Source organism: Liolophura sinensis, chromosome 9, assembly GCF_032854445.1.
Source record: "Liolophura sinensis isolate JHLJ2023 chromosome 9, CUHK_Ljap_v2, whole genome shotgun sequence".
Classification (NCBI taxonomy): Eukaryota; Metazoa; Mollusca; class Polyplacophora; order Chitonida; family Chitonidae; genus Liolophura; species Liolophura sinensis.
The window spans coordinates 23,414,305-23,433,914 of record NC_088303.1 but is presented as its reverse complement, the minus strand read 5'-3'; the positions used below and the strand labels follow the sequence as shown (position 1 = coordinate 23,433,914).

The 19,610-nt window shown below is 38.5% G+C and overlaps 1 protein-coding gene across 1 annotated transcript; it reads left to right on the top strand.

Moving 5' to 3' along the window:
- The first annotated feature begins 1,863 nt into the window (after positions 1–1,863).
- LOC135475714 (pyroglutamylated RF-amide peptide receptor-like) lies at positions 1,864–3,590 on the top strand. Its single transcript, XM_064755647.1, has 2 exons — positions 1,864–2,113; positions 2,737–3,590. The coding sequence occupies exons 1-2, from the start codon at positions 1,864–1,866 to the stop codon at positions 3,588–3,590; spliced, it is 1,104 nt and encodes a 367-aa protein (XP_064611717.1).
- The last annotated feature ends 16,020 nt before the right edge of the window (positions 3,591–19,610 follow it).

Sequence of the window (19,610 nt, the reverse complement as noted above, 5' to 3'; positions counted from 1 at the left end):
ACTACACAGATCATATGCGTCACACTTATGCGTAATTACTTCTATATATATTCCAATAGTCGTGTAATTGTTTGATCGGATGTTCACTAGCACGTACACATAGCTTTGAGTCATGTCGTCAGCTTAGCCAGCACGAACATGAGTATGGACTGTACCGATCACTGTATCTGGCCATACCATGAAAAGTCCGATTAAAAAAGCTGACTAATCTTTAACAGGAAAGAAACCTGAATATATGTTCGAGAAAATAGTGCAATTGAGACAGGTAAACAATTACAACGGATGGTAGAATCTTAGTAAGACTGGAACAAGGCCTTGAGTAAGTCCTCTAATTCAACCGGGATCTCAGTAGAAAAAATTTATTTATTTATTTGATTGGTTTTTACGCCGTACTCAAGAATATTTCACTTATACGACGGCGGCCAGTATTATGGTGCGTGGAAACCGGACAGAGCCCAGGGGGAAACCCACGGCCGTCTGCAGTTTGCTGACAGACCTTCCTACGTACGGCCAGAGAGGAGGCCATCATGAGCTGGACATGAACTCATAGGGACCGCATTGGTGAGAGACTCGCTGGGTCATTACGCTTCGCTAGCGCGCTAACCAACTGAGCCACTGAGGCCCCTCAGTAGAAAAAAAGAGTCCCTTTGTTATTGTAACAGTACTTCAAGCATAAGCTGGTTAAAACACATGTAAAACGCTTGAAACATCTCAGAAGTCAAAACGTTACATGGAAAGAAGTATCCACTTAATATATTTCAAACCACCATTTCACATAAGGGTTTAATCGCTTCAGTGTTTTAATTCCATGTTTCCCGGTTTCCTCCCACCATAATGCTGGCTGACGTCGTATAGTGAAATATTCTTGAGTACGGCGTGAAACGCCAGTCAACAAAAAATTATAATAAATAAATAAACAACCAAATAAACAAACAAATAAATAATTTATTATTTTTGATAATCTAATATACACATTTAACAAGGCCTTCTTCATGACTAATATTGTGTTTTTGAGAATAGCCAACATAAAAACTGTTCACTTAGAGAGGTACTCGTATGCAACGTAGACCCTACAGCACATTATAAAACTGGTGCAACAAACAGCATTTATATAAGTTTTATATACATTGCAGTCGGTCAATATGGCGAGTGATAGCACCTGCGTTGTGTACACACATCGGTTACTTGTGAACATATTTATCTAAAACGAAATCACGCTGATTCTCCTTCTCGGCAGTCAAGTGACTGACATATCTGTCCTACTTATGTCACGTGGTATGAGATAAGTCGAGTAGATAAGCCTGTAGTCATGGAGACATGAAGTCTTGCGGTGACTAAAAATCTGTGTGGTATTGAAACAGAATGATAAATCTGTCAAACTTGCTTCCTACTGTTAGTGATTAGGCGGGCATAAGAGCGATACAAGGGTCCTATAACGTGTATTATCACATAACGATGTCTGCAGACTCCCACAGCACGTCATACCTCCACCAATTAAAACACTGATGCTAACTTTCAGAATTCATTTACGGTGGCACCTTTCGTGGAGGTTATTAGTCCGAGAGAAATTTCCACGAAATTGACATAGCTTTTCAGTGATCTGATGTGTTGATAGCTTCTTGGGAAGAAAATTTATTGTTCCCATACCACAGGAAATGAAAGGTGAAGCGTTTGGTACGTTTATTTCCACATGAATTTATAGCCTTTGCTTGAAGAAGGCTTTGCTTAAGTATCCAATAAGCCTGGCACTGGTCTGGCTGTCTTTTACATCTTGCTATTCGTCTTCTTGGTTTGCTTTCAATTTAAAAGTAACTGTCGTTTGAGCGAATTAACCACGTTCGTTCTGAAAACCGATCATTGACAATGATCCAAAATGCTTATGCTATATTGGACAGCAACGTGTCCTATTTCAGTGACCAAGAACTCGTGGAATCTGAATTAGAAGAACTGGAGTTCGAAAGGGACGAAAACCATGCTCTTGCACTGATTGTTGTAGAGGCTATCATTATGGGACTGATTTTGGTCGGAAACTCGACCGTGATTTTGCTTACGGCAACAACAAAGGAATTACGGACACCAACTCACCTGTATATCATGTCTCTTTGTGTGGCAGGTAAGTATGGCTCATATACCTGCTCATATTGGAGTTATAGTCATGCTATGGCAGGTGGCCGAAGTAACATACACGGTATACGCTAATCACAATCGTATAAATCACTACGTATAGGACTATAGCTTGTGGAGTCGACTATTGGCGTGTGTAATGTTATATATGTAGGCTTAAAATATAACCAGATCAAAGTAGACCCTTGGAACTAGACAGGAAATCGTCCGACTTCGGTGTATCAGTGGGGTGTAATTTGGTTCATGCTAAAAAAAGATGTAAAAACTTCCTTGGATGTGAAGTACAATTATTTTGTACAATTCATTTTATACAAGTTGTATCAAAGGTTTATCAAAAGAGATGGGCTCAAGAGTTTACCTAGTACGATATGAATACAATGTTGCTAAAACATAGAAAGTCTCACACAAAGCCTTTTGGACGAAACCTCCTAGCAAGTCACTGATCAAGCGCAGTCATTGGGAAGGTTAACTGTATTCACAAAATCTGTCAATCATTGATCAAGAGCTGTTCTTTGGGAGTTTAATTTTATTTAGAGGCTATGCCAGTCATTTATAAGCACTCTCGTCATGGGGTTTCATTTTATTCACCGATTGCATCATTTCTTTCCCCAGACATAACCGTGGCCGTTTTACCCGTCCCCCTTCACGTAATCACAACATTCTCCAGCTGGCAGGTCACTTCTGGAGTGTGTAGATCTTTGGAATATTTTAACTTCTTTGCCACCACGTCAAACGCCTACTGCGTCGTTGTCATAGCGATGGATCGTCATCGTGCCGTGGTCCACCCTTTCCATGCCAGGGTGTCTTCCGCTGGATGCCTTCGACGAATCACCTCAGTGTGGCTGATCGGGGCACTTTATGCTATCCGGGCTCCCACAACGTATGACGTCACTGTCATACGTCACATGGAACAAGGTCAGTATCGTTACTACCACGTGTGCGTCACGACGACCGACCAGTCGACGAGAAGAGGATTAATAATTCTGGATTCTATCGTGATGTGTCTCTTGCCGTTCGCCATCATCGTTGGCTCCTACGTTCACATTTTATTCAAGCTCTTTAGAAAGCAGCGTAAGGTAGCACTGGCACTTGGCATGCATATACACTCACAGTTGATCAGGAGAAACAAACACGTCCTGAAAATGGTGATCGCTGTCATGTCACTGTCCATGTTTTGCGAGGTACCCGTGTATATATGGGAGATGTACGTTTTCGTCGGAGAAGGCTCTTTCCCGGGGTCTTTGCTCATGTATGATATTCTGAAGCTCCTGTCCTACTCCAACAGCTGGCTAAATGTTCTCGTCTATGTGTGGTTTAATGAGAGTTTGCGTAATGCCCTGAAAGCCCGGAAATGCTGCGTTCGCCGTGTTGACCTCATTCCGGTTCTGCATGCCCCTCCCCCACATCGCGGACAAGGAAGAACTACCTCCACATTCCACAGTCAGATGCGAATATATTCCATTTGATGAATTATATATTCCATTTGATGAATTATATATTCCGTTTGATGAACTATATATTCCAGTTGATGAAATTATATATTCCAGTTGATGAACTATATATTCCATTTGATGAATTATATATTCCGTTTGATGAATTATATATTCCAGTTGATGAATTATATATTCCATTTGATGAATTATATATTCCATTTGATGAATTATATATTCCGTTTGATGAACTATATATTCCGTTTGATGAACTATATATTCCAGTTGATGAATTATTTATTCCATTTGATGAACTATATATTCCAGTTGATGAATTATATATTCCAGTTGATGAATTATGTATTCCAGTTGATGAACTCCGAACGTGAAAAGTTACAACCACGATAATAAAGCTAGAACTATATTTTTGAAAAATTCTTTCCAAATGTAGATGTCTGCAGGACAGATTGTATCTATAGCATTGGAGCAGAAAAGTACAAAAAAATCCGCATAAATCCGTCTTCGTTTTCAACCATGGATAACGCACAGTTAAATATATTATTACCAACTAGAAGTTTATTTTCAGCATTTCTAAAATTAAAACATATTGCACTGGCGCCTTTTTCGGTTTTAAGAAATTAGAATACCAAATGTCGTTTACAGTAAGACTGTTGCGTTACATATATTTATGCCAATAGACTTATGTAACCAAAGTATTATTTATTACTACTCGTATGAATCATTCTATTTTTAACAGTTATTGCATGTTCCGGTAATCAATCTAATTCGATTTAAAGTTTTTTTCAAGACGATGTTTGAACTGAACCATGAGCTGTTGTTGTAATTTTGTTTGACCAGTGGTTTTATCTTACTAATTCCATTCAGGGAATAGGTCAGTTTACCGTGAGCTCTTATTTGTGATTGTTGTATAGGTAATGATATGGGGTAGCAACATCTCTGATTCCTGAATCTTTATTCTGTACTTTTTCCAAATCATGAATAAAATTTATTTTCATTTGAAACCGGACAGAGCCTGGCGGAAACCCACTACACATCCGCAGGTTGCTGGTAGACCTTCCTACGTACGGCCGGAGAGGAAAGCTGCAAGAACAACCGCATTGGTGAGGGGCACCTGGGTCATAACGCTGCGTAGCGCGCTAACCAACTGGGCCCCCCATGTATAAAATATGTCGTACTTCTTAAGAAACGTTCTCTACGGAATCTCTCATTTTTTTGTTATTCATTGTTTTTTGTAGTTGCTATCATACGTAAAAAAATTATACCCAAAGGGAGTGCAGATACTACCCACATAGGAAAACCAAATTAGACATTGACGTTGTATTTCACACACTTGTTATTAACGAGAAATTATCCAGCATTCAAGAAAACATAACTTGAACAAGTTTTAAGCACATGCGAGGATATTATAATCTAATAGAATCAGTGGTAGTTCGAAGATCAGAGCGAAACGTGGTTCGATTCAGATGCTTTCTTATTTATGGACATACCCCTTCTCAGTTGGATCGGTTATGTCGGGCACCATGTGCGACCAGATAGGAAAGCAGTATAGGATGGACTTGAACTCTGCGCAACGGCATTGGTGAGAGGTTTTTGCTTTCTTGTGCTGAGCTCCCATCTGCATGGATGGAAAGCGACATTTAGTACAGAGGCACATTTTAACACATCGTGCTTTTAAGCTGTTTAATATGGCATACTGTGTAATTGTTGTTATTTTAAATGTGAGAACATTTCAATGATTCTTTCTATTCTCTAAAATTCTCTAATATAATGATTAAATTGATTGAATCAGTTTATTTTCAAACATCAAGATTGTCTCTGGCTAAATCTTTGACGTGTCAAGGTCACGGCTTGGTTGATATGTTGATCATTCACAAGAAGACCACTTCAGTGTGATGTAGAACAGCTGCATCTCCTTTTTCTTTTAACGAGACCAAGTAATATTAATTATCATGCATTTTAGCAAATATTGGTATTTGCATACAGTGGATCACTTCATTAAATAAAAGAAATAATGGTTGGTTTAGATGGTATGTAGACTCTTCATGGTTCATATACATACGAACATGGTTAAACTGGGCCAAATGCAAAAGAGGTTTTCAACCTGCTTGTTATATGGGTGGTCGAATGGTGATCAGATCTCCAAACCTGACATTTATTGTAAACCCATGAATAAGTAATGAAAACAGCTATGGATGGCTTTTCGCTCAGATTTCAGTCTGTGTATTTTTTAAGACAACGACACCTTGTTCCCACACCTGATGCAAAAGCTTCGCGTGAATGGCCACTTATACTCGACACCTCCTCTTTGATTGGTCTCATGTTTTCTAAAGACGGGTTTATTATGTTTCGTGTTATAATCCCGATTTCTGACGCCACGCCGTTTTCAGAAGGCTGTGCGCATGCTTGATATTGCCTCAGCCAGGTTTAGAGTTTCTAAGGGTAATGTATGGTTCCCGAAGTTTTAATGATCTAATGTGCGTTAAATGTTTCTTTTTAAATTGATAACCCCTGAAATAATTGTTTTTCATGCTGGTTGCATGCTGCTGTTCGTTGTACAGAAATACAAAGAAGAAGAAATATCATAGCTCACAGTTTTGCACATTCACATTTGACAACATTTAAATAATATTTTGGAAGATACCTATAATACCCATAACAAAGCACATGTTGCATAACTCTGAAATTTAAGTTACTCACGAATTAAACAAAAGGGATAAAACAAAATACTGTGGAAGTAACCACGACAAGTGTACAGGGAAGACCACTGTGTGCTTAAGTGAAGGCCTGGAAGACGTGAGGACCGATACCCGGTACAAGGGAGACAACTTTGACAGCTTTTTACCTGAAATTCACATTACCTTATTTATACCTTTACTAACTTTCACGGGGTACCTATAACCACGTGTAACTCGCCATTACCAAATTCACACCCTCGTTAACTGATTCTAACCAGTTTATTACATGTTACCTTCTTTACACCTCCACTATCTTTCATCGGGTTCCAATAATCACCTGTAACTCGCCATTACCTAATGTTTAAACATTTGAATTCTAAGCTTTGTGGACCAAACTAACAGAGTTTAGGAACTCTGGAGGTATTTCAAACTCTAATCTCGGCAATGAATTTTGTTATAACTCTTTTTACCCACGAGTAAAAGCTGAAATAATGTTCCCCAAAATTCCATCCTTCTGGGGAACAACAGGAAAAAAAAAAGTTGATGCGACATCAAAGTTCATAGATACCGTCAGTATGCCTCATAAAGCCCCACCATAATATTCAAATGTTTGAATATAATATAATGCCTTTCAAGATTCTTCATAAAAATCTGAAAAAATAAATGAAAGTATTTTAGGCATAGTTTTCAGTTGCCTATATGATGAATTTTATTTCATATTTTAGATTTTACTTTGAAAGGGTAGATGCAGGTTTGGTGGTGCAGCTTTTTAACTCCGCTATAGAGCGAGTTTTGCATGGAGAGTAATGCATTACAATTGTGAAATATTGGTGCGATGCGAAGGTACAGCAATCACAGCTATATATCGAGACATGTTTACTATGGATACCGGGAAAAAATTCAGAGGACTAGCAGTCACAGCTATATCATATCATGATATGTTTACAATGGATATCGGGAAACAAATTCAGAGGAATAGCAGTCACAGCTATTTCATATCATGACATGTTTACAATGGATATCGGGAAACAAATACAGAGGACAAGCAGTCACAGCTATATCATATCATGACATGTTTACAATGGATATCGGGAAACAAATACAGAGGACTATCAGTCACAGCTATATCATATCATGACATGTTTACAATGGATATTGGGAAACAAATACAGAGGACTGGCAGTCACACTTATATCATGTCATGACATGTTTACAATGCATATCGGGAAACAAACTCAGAGGACTAGCAGTCACGGCAATATCATATCATGACATGTTTACAATGGATATCGGGAAACAAATTCAGAGGACTAGCAGTCATAGCAATATCATATCATAACATGTTTACAATGGATATCGGGAAACAAATTCAGAGGACTAGCAATCACAGCTATATCATATCATGACATGTTTACAATGCATATCCGGAAACAAATTCAGAGGACCAGCAGTCACACCTATATCATATCATGACATGTTTACAATGCATATCCGGAAACAACTTCAGAGGACTAGCAGTCACAGTAATATCATATCATGACATGTTTACAATGGATATCGGCGAACAAATTCACAGGACTAGCAGTCACACCTATATCATATCATGACATGTTTACAATGCATATCCGGAAACAAATTCAGATGACTAGCAATCACAGCTATATCATATCATGACATGTTTACAATGGATATCGGGAAACAAATACAGAGGACTAGCAGTCACAGCTATATCATATCATGACATGTTTACAATGCATTTCGGGAAACAAATTCAGAGGATTAGCAGTCTCATTTATATCATATCATGACATGTTTACAATGGATATCGGGAAACAAATTCAGAGGACTAGCAGTCACAGCTATATCATATCATGACATGTTTACAATGGATATTGGGAAACAAACACAGAGGACTAGCAGTCACAGCTATATCATATCATGACATGTTTACAATGGATATCGGGAAACAAATACAGAGGACTAGCAGTCACAGCTATATCATATCATGACATGTTTACAATGGATATCGGGAAACAAATACAGAGGACTAGCAGTCACAGCTATATCTACCAGAAGAGCATTCAGATGAATCAAAATCCTTACGTTACGCTTTTACGTTAGTAAAATTCGTGGAATCCTCTGTGGCCCCGTCGGTTATCGCGATAGCTCACCGTAATGACACAGGAGCCTCTCACCAATGCGGTCGCTGTGAGTTCAAGTCCAACTCATGCTGGCTTCCTCTCCGGCCATAAGTCGGAAGGTCTTCCAGCAACCTGCGGGTGGTCGTGGGTTTCCCCCGGGCTGTGCCCGGTTTCTTACCACCATCATGCGAAGTGAAATATTCTTGCGAACGGCGTAAAACACCAATGAAATAAATAAATAAATTGACCAGGACGATCCATTATGGACTGACGACTGGAGTACGAATGTCTTCTTCCACCCCTAGATCCAAACAGGATAGTGTAGGAGCCTGACTACACAAACCAATGGCGGTTCACGTGAATGGACCCAGATTTGATCATAAGGCAACAGTGTAGATAGTGGTCGATTCCACACTTGTATTCTGTCACAAAGTAGATAGGTTAGGAGTCTGGAGGACTGGCATTCTGGATCGGCCAGTTATCTGTCCAGCTCGCGCTTCGCTCAGTTTCACTGTTTCTGTAGGGTTAGGTGTTGTGATATTTAAATTCTTCCTTACGTATGGAACAACATCATTGTGCCAAGGTCTGCTGATAGCTGAGATGTTCACTAAATCTAGCAGCCATGGCATTGCAGTTAAGTGTTCTGAAATTTGAGTTCATCCCTTTGTGACCAAGGCATTGCCATCAGGTGTATTGGAATGGGTACTCCACCAAGTTTGGTGACCCCGGCATTGCGTATAAGTTCATTGCATGTGAACTTTATCCTTCTTCTGATGACCACGGTACTATGTGTACGTTTCTGGCATTGGATTTTTTCCTTTTTCTGACGACCATGATGCCTTAAGGTTTTCTGGCTTTTGATCTGTTTTATTCTGATGACCACAACGATGCGTTTAGGTTTTCTAGCATGGGATTTTTTAATATTTCTGATGACCACGACGATGCGTTTAGGTTTTCTAGCATGGGACTTTTTAATTATTCTGATGACCACAACGATGCGTTTAGGTTTTCTAGCATGGGACTTTTTAATTATTCTGATGACCACAACGATACGTTTAGGTTTTCTAGCATGGGACTTTTTAATTATTCTGATGCCCGCAACGATGCGTTTAGGTTTTCTAGCATTGGCCTTGTTAATTATTCTGATGCCCACGACGATGCATTTAGGCATTTGAGCGTCTCGTGATTTTGAGGACCACGGCATTGCTCTCAGGATTTCTGGCATTTGTGCATTTTCGTCGTTCTGATGACCACGGAACTGTGTTTAGGATTCCGCAATGTCATGGTCTTCAGAATACGTAAAGTCCAATGCCAGAAAACCTAAACGCAAACCGCGATCATCAGAATAAGGAAAAAGTTCCTTTGAGCGTTTAGATTATTCTGATGACCATGCCAATGCGTTCAAGATTTCTAACATTTGAGTGTTATCCTTATTCTTATTCTATGCGTCGAAACAGGCATTCGTATACCAGCCGTCAACCAATAAGGACGTTCCGGGTCAATAATCACAAGGCCAATTGCAGAAAAGACGTCTAACACAAACCACCAGAAAACTAAGAAAGTATATAAAGTACGAAAAAAGGATGGAGTCATACAAAGAGAAGACGTCAGCAGTATTAAATGATGTAAGGTGCAAGGTATGTACTCGACGACTGAGGGAAATCAGTCTTTAAATCGTGTACCATGCTAGTTCAACATGATGAATGTACTGTCCCTAGCCTCGGGTTTAGTGGAATTAGACACAATCATGACCCAGAGCGCCAGAGATTCTGCACGCTCTGTCCATATTTACCTACAAAAGTATTATACTCATTGTAAAACTTAACAAACTTGGCGTGTAGGCGTTCGATGGAATAATCTTGACACACTAGTTTTTGCTGTAATAACTTGTGTCATTGAATAAAATCGTCACATTGCTGTTCAAGTAAGGATAATTTACTATGTCAAAATTGAAACTATCCCTATTGTCGTGCAGTCTTCGAGAGAGGAACCGTTTTTGGTCCTTGTACAAATCTAGGTCCAGATAAGATGTACCATCCGGAGAGTCTGTGGTTTCATTTAAATCCAGTGTGGGTAAATATCATTCACAGCCTTAGCTATATATATGGGTTGTTTAAAGTCAGCAGTTCATCATTATACCGTTTCGTGGTTGAGAAAGATCATGCCTGGTGAGGATTACTCGTTTCTGCATATAATCGTGCTCGTATGAGAACAGGTATAGGTTGACACCGGAGCTACCTTATCTATACCTTGATCTTAAGGTCCAGGATATGATCCAGAACACTAAGACCTAACGACAAATACAAACATGTTAATTAAATTTATCTAAATGCATTGGGTCAAAATCACTGTTATAGGCAGAATGTGCTGGGTGGGCTTTAAGCTTTGTAACCAATTCAGGGGGGAAGAAGCTTAAAAATTTGTTGTTAACCATCAGCCTACTGTATACGGTAAAATGCATAGGATAACATCCTTTTCCGTGTAATATTTGATGTTTGAAACAAATCTATCTATTATCTACGAATTATACTGTGGATCTGTGGCATAGTCTACAATAGACAATTATTACGAAGCTAAACTGAAAAAAGGGTTGCGACGTAATTGTACGATGTGCTGTTAGATTTGCAATAACATTTTTAAATTTATCTAACATATAGCTTGACAATATATGAAAAAATATATACCTCAAAGATTTTCTTTCCACGCGCAATCTCCTCAGTTTGTTACGTATCAGAAAACAAATATGCATATATAGGAATCGAACTCTTTAAATTAAACATTTAAATTTAAATATCACAACATCTAAACCTAATAAAACGGTGAACTGAGCAAACCTCCTGACTATTTGTCTATTTGAAAAGTGGTTTATATTATTTCACTTATACGACTGCGGCTAACATTATAGTGGGAGGAAACCCGGGAAACCCAAGACAACCCGCAGGTTGCTGTCAAACCTGCCCATGCACGGTTGTAGATGAAACCCACATGAGCTGGACTTGAATTCACAGTGACCGCATGGAACCACTGCTCCACGTGGCAAGCCACTCTGACTAAAAGCTATAGTCGATGTAGCAGAGGCTGGATTCGAACCGGTGGCCTTATTTGTTTCGCAAAGGGGACTTACGACCGTCTTTAGCTCGGGCCCGTCTTAAGTTATAAAATCTATCTTTTCTTAAACAAGTCCTAGCCCTCGACATGTTGTAAATTTAGCGCCTAATAAGTGCTTTGAGAAACCGACGTAGCAAAAAAAGTCTGTTATAAATCCTCCTTACTGCTCATGCGCAATTCTCTGCGTTCCCTTTACATTACTGCCACCACTAGCAAATTTTGTACAAAAAATCTTGAACAGCACCAAGGTTGCGATCATGAGACAGAACGTTATCTCAGAAATAGACAATCTCTACCTACTCTACCTAAGCCATTGTTTCTAATAAGTTTTTTTTATACAAAAGCATTCTTTTTATCTATAGTAAGCCCAATATCATTCTAACCAACACTTGAAACGAATTCATTGATGACTAATGATTAAGTAACTCTGCGTAAGAACAGCTGTGGTGAGGCTAAGTCAAAAACAAGCCTATGCTGGTCGCACAGGCTCTGAAAGTCAATCTTGAGAAGTGTTACCAGGCTCCGATGGACAGCTGTGGTGAGACTAGGACAAAAACAATACGCTCGTCAAACAGAGTCTGAAAGTCAATCTGAGACTTGTATTCCCACGCTCTGAAGGACAAGTTTGTCTACTGGTGGCGGTGATATAAAGCGAGCGTAGGGAACGCTGTAAGGAGTATACATGAAGATATACGTATAAGTGAAATATTGTTAGTATCGCGTAAAACACCAATCAAATAAAAAAAAAATATCAATAAATAATATGTAGAGAAAACAACGCCTGCTTCGAGAAGTAAAATTATGCCCACTGGTGGGATAATGTCGGGTTGAGAAACTAAAGATGTTGGGTATAACGGGCCTAGTATGGCAAGGCGGGGAACCGGTGCCTGTTCAAAAAGCTATGCATCTCACGAAGCGAAACTGACTATAGCTATGACTGCCAGCTGTTAACGCCTTTACAAAAGCGCACCTTCTTTTAGTTCTGTTTTCAGATACGTTTAGAAAACAGCCATCAGCACAAATTACTAAGCCAATATGCCAGTGAGCGACTAGAATTATTGAATTAATACTTAAGAAAACAACAACTGGAATAGAAAGGGACGGTCATCTATAAGAACCTACTATTTTCAAAATCTCTCACCTGACTGATAGTTTCATATGCCAGAGCCGTCGAATTTCGAGCACATGGACGTCATGCCGTTGCTGACAGGAGGGCAAATCACCGGCTGCAACTCTCTGGAATCCTCAACGATAGAGCACTATGGTTCGTTATCGGCGTATGTCTTGAACAGGTTAGCAACACTGCTTTCGGATGAGAATGTAGCAATGTAGTTGCAAAAGTATCATTTCAGAGCTGACAACTGGAAATATGTAGAAATAAATTAAACTTGTAGACAGGATACATAAAAAGCAACAATATTTAAGAAGGCAGACTCTTAATTTGTATATTTGCGCACAAAGGCATTTGAGTCTGGTGAAGGGATTCAGTTTTAGAGGTCAGCTTTTTAGTGTAAACTAAAGGGTGGATCATATCAGGTTGTGAACAGAGCGGTGTAAACTAAGGAGTTGATCATTTCACGCTGTGAACAGAGAAATGTAAACTAAGAAGTTCATGATTTCAGGTTGTTAACAGAGGAGTGTAAATCACGGAATAGATTATTTCAAGTTGTGAAGAAAGCCATGTAAACTAAGGGGTTCATCATTTCAGGTTGTGAACAGAGTAGTGTAAACTAAGGAGTTGATCATTTCAGGTTGTGAACAGAGGAATGTAAACTGAGGAGTTCATGTTTTCAGGTTTTGAACAGATGTGTGTAAACCAAGGAGTTGATCATTTCAGGTTGTGAACAGAACAGTGTAAACTGAGCGGTTGGTAATTTCAAACTGTAAACAGGAGAGTTCAAAGACGATATGAGATTCAGTTTGTATCATTGTATTTGATGTCATTTAGAAAATGGCTAGTTGATTATTCAGGAAGATACTTTTGAATCTCAGTTAAAATGTGATCTCCTATATGATGAAAAAATAAAAAAATAAAATGTATGTATATCAAAACTAATTTTATATCATACCTGATGCGAAGTAAGCAGGGCCAAACAGAGAGGCGTACGTAAGAATCAGTATACACATTCAGGACAGAGCAGTTTGCGACATGACAATTTTTTAATAGTCGATCAGCAACACAACAAAACTGGTATAATAACACCTTCTGTTTTGGGAAATCACGGGCAGTTAACTAAACAGTTAAAGAGCATATGATTGTCTAGTAACCTTCTAAGTCTAGGTTTAGTGAAAGGGCTTTAATTTCTATTTCTCAAATATGTTGATTTCATTAAACAGTTGTAGCGAGAAAACTATTTACATGTATGGTAGCTTAAATTGGCTCAACCTCAGTTCAGTCATATTTCTGGCTCTCATAATTTTCGATTTACAAGCCTTTGAAATTATGCAACTTTAAAGCCCTAAAACTGCTTTTTCTTACTACGTGTATAAAAAGTCACAAACATTGCATAAACAAAAGCACATTCGGAATCACCAGCCAGAAATACAGTGGAATACATCAAAGTTATGACAAAATTCAAAACATTTTCATATGCCATATGTTCAACCAGCAGCGATCATTTAAATTTTCTTTTAACGGATCGTAATGTCCTCTTCAAACTTTTTAGAGCTAGTGGTGATCTTCGTTCATATCTAGCAAGCGGAAAGAGTTAGACTGATTTGTCTCCCTTTAACGCGGGTTTACTCGGTGCGATTGTCCTGTCTCTGTTTCCGCCTATCGCTTCTCCTAACCTTCTCTGTTTCCATTCAAATCTGATTTCATCTATGGCTGTTTCCTTCAATTCTGTTTCCAACTATATATCTGTTTCCACCAAATCTGTTGATGAATTACCAAATTCCCCACTGTTGAGGTCGTCCACCAGATGTTAGCACAAATGTTAGCACTGGAGGAGCAAAGCCGCCATTGTCTTCGCTGTGAGTTCGTCCAGTTCATTCTGGCTTACTCCTTGGTCGTACATGGGAAGATCTGTCTGCCAACGACCTGCGAATGGTCGTGGGTTTCATCCGGAACCGGCTCGGTTTCCTTCCACCATAATGCTGGCCACCGTCGTATAAGTAAAATATTGTTAGTACCTCGTAAAACACCAATCAAATTTTAAAAAACCAATAAATAAAATGTAGAGAAAACAACGCCTGCTTCGAGAGGTAAAATTATGTCCACTGGTGGGCTGAGATGTCGGTTGAAAAACTAAACATGTTGGGTATAACGGACCTAGTATGGCAAGGCGGGGAACCGGTGCCTGTTCAAAAATCTGTGCATCTCACAAAGCGAAATTGACTATGATTGACAGCTTTTGACACCTTTACAAAAGCGCTCCTTCTTTTCAGTTCTGTTTTACACTCCCCTTTTCCTGCTGTACGAGCGACTTCAAGCTCCGGACGTGCACTGAAGCGGGTCTACATCGACAAATAGGTCAACAAATCGAGAAACGTTAGCCGTCTCATTACCCTGAAATATCTTCCTTTTAGACACTGCAGAGTGTCGAAATTCACTCTACGGCAAAGGTCATTTTTAAGATAATTCTTATTCTTATCACTAATCAGATAAATGAATATACAGCAAATGTAACTTTCAGCCTTATAATTCCGATACATATAACACTTGGTGTGACACCCTAATGATGGTCAACCACAGGACCTCTCAAGCAGTAGTAAAGTATATATGCGTGGAACATTCCTCAGCAGTCAACCAATATGGACGTTTCAAGTAAGTAATCGCAAGGCTAATTCCCAAAACAACGAAATCTTGCAAAAAGACGCTGACAACCGTTTTCAATGATGTTGAATAGGCGCAGTGTAATTATTATTCAAATCGTGTACTATACTAATATATAAGTTGTATTATGTACATGTTTCCATATAGTAGCCACATGTTACGTCTTACTCTGGATTGAAGCTAAACTTAGGACACGAGTCAGTAAGCCAGGTGTTCAGATTTTGTTACAGTTTGCCACTCTCTTTGTGGTGTTTTAACTTCACTGGTTAAATAAATGTATGCATTGTTTATGTACATGTTTAAAATCGCTGAGTTTGTCAGTTCTGTTATAATTAAACCTTAACAGAATAATGGGGGCTTGTCCGGGAGCTGAAAGGACATTTCTATTCAAACTAATTTTATCCGGAATTTGAGCGGATACTTCGTTATACAAGTGTCCGGAGTTTATACGGGTTTCCTATTACAAACGAAGTTTGGTATTCTCTTCTCAGAGATTTTGTTGTTTACCCAAGACATTTTAAACTTTCTTCGCAATGCCATTTGAGCCTGAAGATTTTATGCTTTCTGTTGATCCAGGCCAAGTTGATTCTCTGAAAAAGGGAGATTATTTTCCTTGGCTGAGTTATTGGAGGTGAATGTAAAGAAATCTTTCAGAAAGAAGGATATTCAGTTTCAGAACGTGAGTTTCAAACAGAAAAAAAATGGAGTTTGAGAGACGTGAGAGATCAGGTCATTCAAGTACACAAGAGTCAGCATTTGGTGTTACTGAGCATATCCGGTTAGTGCCCGCTTTTCAAGAGCAAGAGGCTGATAAATATTTTCTCCATTTTTAGAGAACAGCAGAAAATTTGAAATCGCCTAAGGAAAGTTGGGGGTTATGCTTTTACAGAGCGTATTAGTTGGTAAGGCGAGGGAGATTTATCCTCAGTTGTCTGTAGAGCAGGCTGCTAATTATGATTGTGTCCAACAGTTAACACTGAAAGCTTATGAGTTAGTGCCCGAGGATTATCGTCAGAAGTTCCGTAATTATGAGAAATCTAAAGATCAGACTTATGTGGAGTTTTCCAGAGCTAAGGAGCACTTGTTTGATCTGTGGTGGAAGTTAAGACAACTCATATCAGTTGAAGACTTCAAGCGATGTGTTGTTAGTGAGATCAGAACATTCATCGATGAACAGAAGGCTGATATTGGCAGAGTGGTAACTTTGGCGGACAATTATTCATCAATTCATAGGGTTACATTCAATAGCAAAACAACTCAATCATTTAACTATACGGGGAATCACTCTCAATCAACAAGTGGGTATAGTGCATCACAGTAAGGAAGCTTAGTCAAATGTAAGTGCTCAACCGCGTTCATTTTCTGATAAACAGACTAGTGGTGTAGTATGTAACTACTATAAGAAACAGGGTCATGTTATGTCGGAATGTTGGAAGTTAAAGAGAAAATAGGAAGGTCAATGGCCTACTGAATTGTGTGTCACTTCAATGAAGCCTACACTTAGTAGTGCAGAACATGAAGCTGAAGACGGCAGTCCGGGTGTTAAGTCCCCTATTTCATCTAGTTCTGAAACTGAAGATAGTTATCAGGTTTCTGTTATGGAGATTTTTGAACCATTTATTCATCATGGTTTTGTATCACTGTCACATGATTTGATTAATGCCACACCTGTTAAGATATTAGGAGTCTCTGTTGTTGATTGACACTTTGTCGTTTTCTGATAAGACATACTCTGGTAGTAGCGTGCTTATTAAAGGTGTGGATTCTAGTGAATTTGTCGCTGTCCCTCTACATAATGTTTGTATTAGATTTGGTGTCTGGACCTGTATTGATAGGTATTAGGCATTCTTTGCCTTTTGAAGGGATACAGTTGTTATTAGGTAATGATCTTGCAGGCGATAAGGTCATTGTAAATCCTATTTTTACTGATAAACTAAGCTTGGACAGTAAGCCAGTCATAATTGAAAGGGAAATTCTAGATATATTTCCATCTTGTGCTGTTACTCGTGCTATGGCTAGGAAAGTGGCCAAAGATCAAAGTACGTTTAAAGGGTGTAATAAGGAAATACCTAGCATAGACTTACAGGACATTTTCATCACTAAGATATAAGGATATTACTGTTGATTCAATTGAATATGAACGGTCCAGCAGACATTGTCTAGATCTCAGCTTATTACAGAACAACATAATAATTCGGAGATTTTAACATTATTTGATAAGGCTGTGCGTGATACTGAAATTTCACGAGAACCTGTTTGTTATTATGTTAAGTCTGGCGTTCTTATGAGAAAGTGGAGACCACCGAATGTTTCTTCAGATGACGATTGGACAGTTAAGATTGTTATTCCTAAGCCTTATCGTAATGAAATATTGTGTGTAGCACATGAAACATCAATGGCTGGTCACTTGGGTAATAACAAGGCTTACCATAACATACTGAATCATTTCTTTTGGTTTCATTCCAGGTTTGAGAAAACATGTATCACAGTATTGCAAATCTCATCATACATGTCAATTGGTTGGCAAGCCCAATCAGTTTATATCTCAAAGCTCCATTACAGCCTATACCGGCATTTAAACAGCCATTTAGTCATGTAATGTTAGATTGTGCTGGTCCCCTGCCTAAGATTAATTCAGGAAACCAGTATATGCTAAACATTATGTTTTCTGATAAACGTTTTTCCTGAGGCTGCACCTTTACGAAATTATACTACTAAGGCTGTATTAAAGGCCTTGGTTAATTTCTCTACTTTGTTTGGCCTGATCAAAGCAGTGCAGTCGGACCTTAATTTAAGTCTTCAGCGTATCACCCCTAATCCCAAGGAGCATTGGTGAGGTTCCATCAGACATTGAAAAATATGATTCGGACATATTGCTTTGATACTGAAAAAGACTGGGACGAAGGGGTTCCATATCTTTTGTTTGCCATTAGAGAATCAGTACAAGAATCCTTAGGATTCAGTCCCTCTGAATTAGTGTTTGGTCACAAAGTCCATGGACCATTACATAAATTAGAGGGAAGTTCTCGTGAGATACTGAGGAAAATTTGAGTCTGTTAAAATATGTATCTAATGTCCGTACTAAGTTAGCTGCTGTGTGTCACTTAGCTCAAGACAACTTGAAAATGTCTCAGAAGTCTATGAATGACATAGAATGCTGTAGAACGTGAAAAGCAAGTAATTTCAACAGTAAATCAAGTACTTACAGGAAAACGACTTTATTGAACCGTGTCAGAGCAACTGGAGTACACCCTGCATCCTTGTACTGGAACCAGGATTTGAATTGAAGCTGAATTTAGGACACTGTTCGAGTCAGTTAGCCAGGTGTTTAGATTTTGATACAGTTTGGCATTCACTTTGTAGTGTTTTACCGTCACTGGGTAAATAAATGTATGTATTGTTTATGTACATGTTTAAGATCGCTGAGTTTGTCCATTCTCTTATAATTAAACCCTAACAATACCTTCACAATTATCGATTCTGATTCCGACTTCGACAGAAATAAAGATTGTAAACATGCAAAAACATGACAAAACTGAACAAGGAATATGGTTTCTGTTTTGCATATGAAATCAAACATTGACCAAAACGGAACTTATCAAAGAAGCACATACGTTTTCTGGTTAACCTCGATCTTCATACTTAAACTAAAAACACAGTGTCTAATTTCGGCCAGAAGAAAATGGTGTTTTTGACTGAGAGTGTACTTTTGCAGGGTTATATATTAAGCAACCATCTTTTTGATGGCCATGTAAATTTTATGGACGCTTTTTACCAAGTTTTATACTTTGGGAAATTTACAGAATTTTACTGGTATTTTGAAATTAGCACATCTCAGGGGTCATTTCCTAGCCTTATCGCATATATCAGGTCCTATTTCAAGTGTGGAATTTAATTATGTACGGAAAATATATAATCTTGCCAGAAAAGAAGTCTTGAAGAAAGACTCTCAAAGAAGGAAAATCAGAAATTTATCATCATTAGGAGAAATAGCAGTTATTAAATCTTATGCAGTTATAAAACCAATGGATTTCTTCCAAAACCCGCAAATAGTACACTGAAAGAAATAAATGCTTTTATTTTATAAACCTGCGGATGGTCGTGGGTTTCCCCCGGTTTCCTCCTACCATAATTGTGGCCGCCGTCGTATAAGTGAAATATTCTTGAGTACAAAAATCCACCATAAACAATGTAATCAAAGCAAAAGAAAGCTAAAATATGAAGTAAGGTTGATCATACAGACAACTGAAAACTCAAAAATACTATCATTTTTTTCTTTTCAGATTGTTTAAAGAGTGTTGAAAGGCATTGAAATATTTGGATACTATGGTAGGCT

Excerpts from the sequence above, each read along its gene's own strand:
- LOC135475714 (XM_064755647.1), top strand. The coding sequence starts at position 1,864 with ATGATCCAAAATGCTTATGCTATATTGGACAGCAACGTGTCCTATTTC. Across the intron at positions 2,114-2,736 it reads CATGTCTCTTTGTGTGGCAG|ACATAACCGTGGCCGTTTTA; the intron begins GTAAGTATGGCT and ends TTCTTTCCCCAG.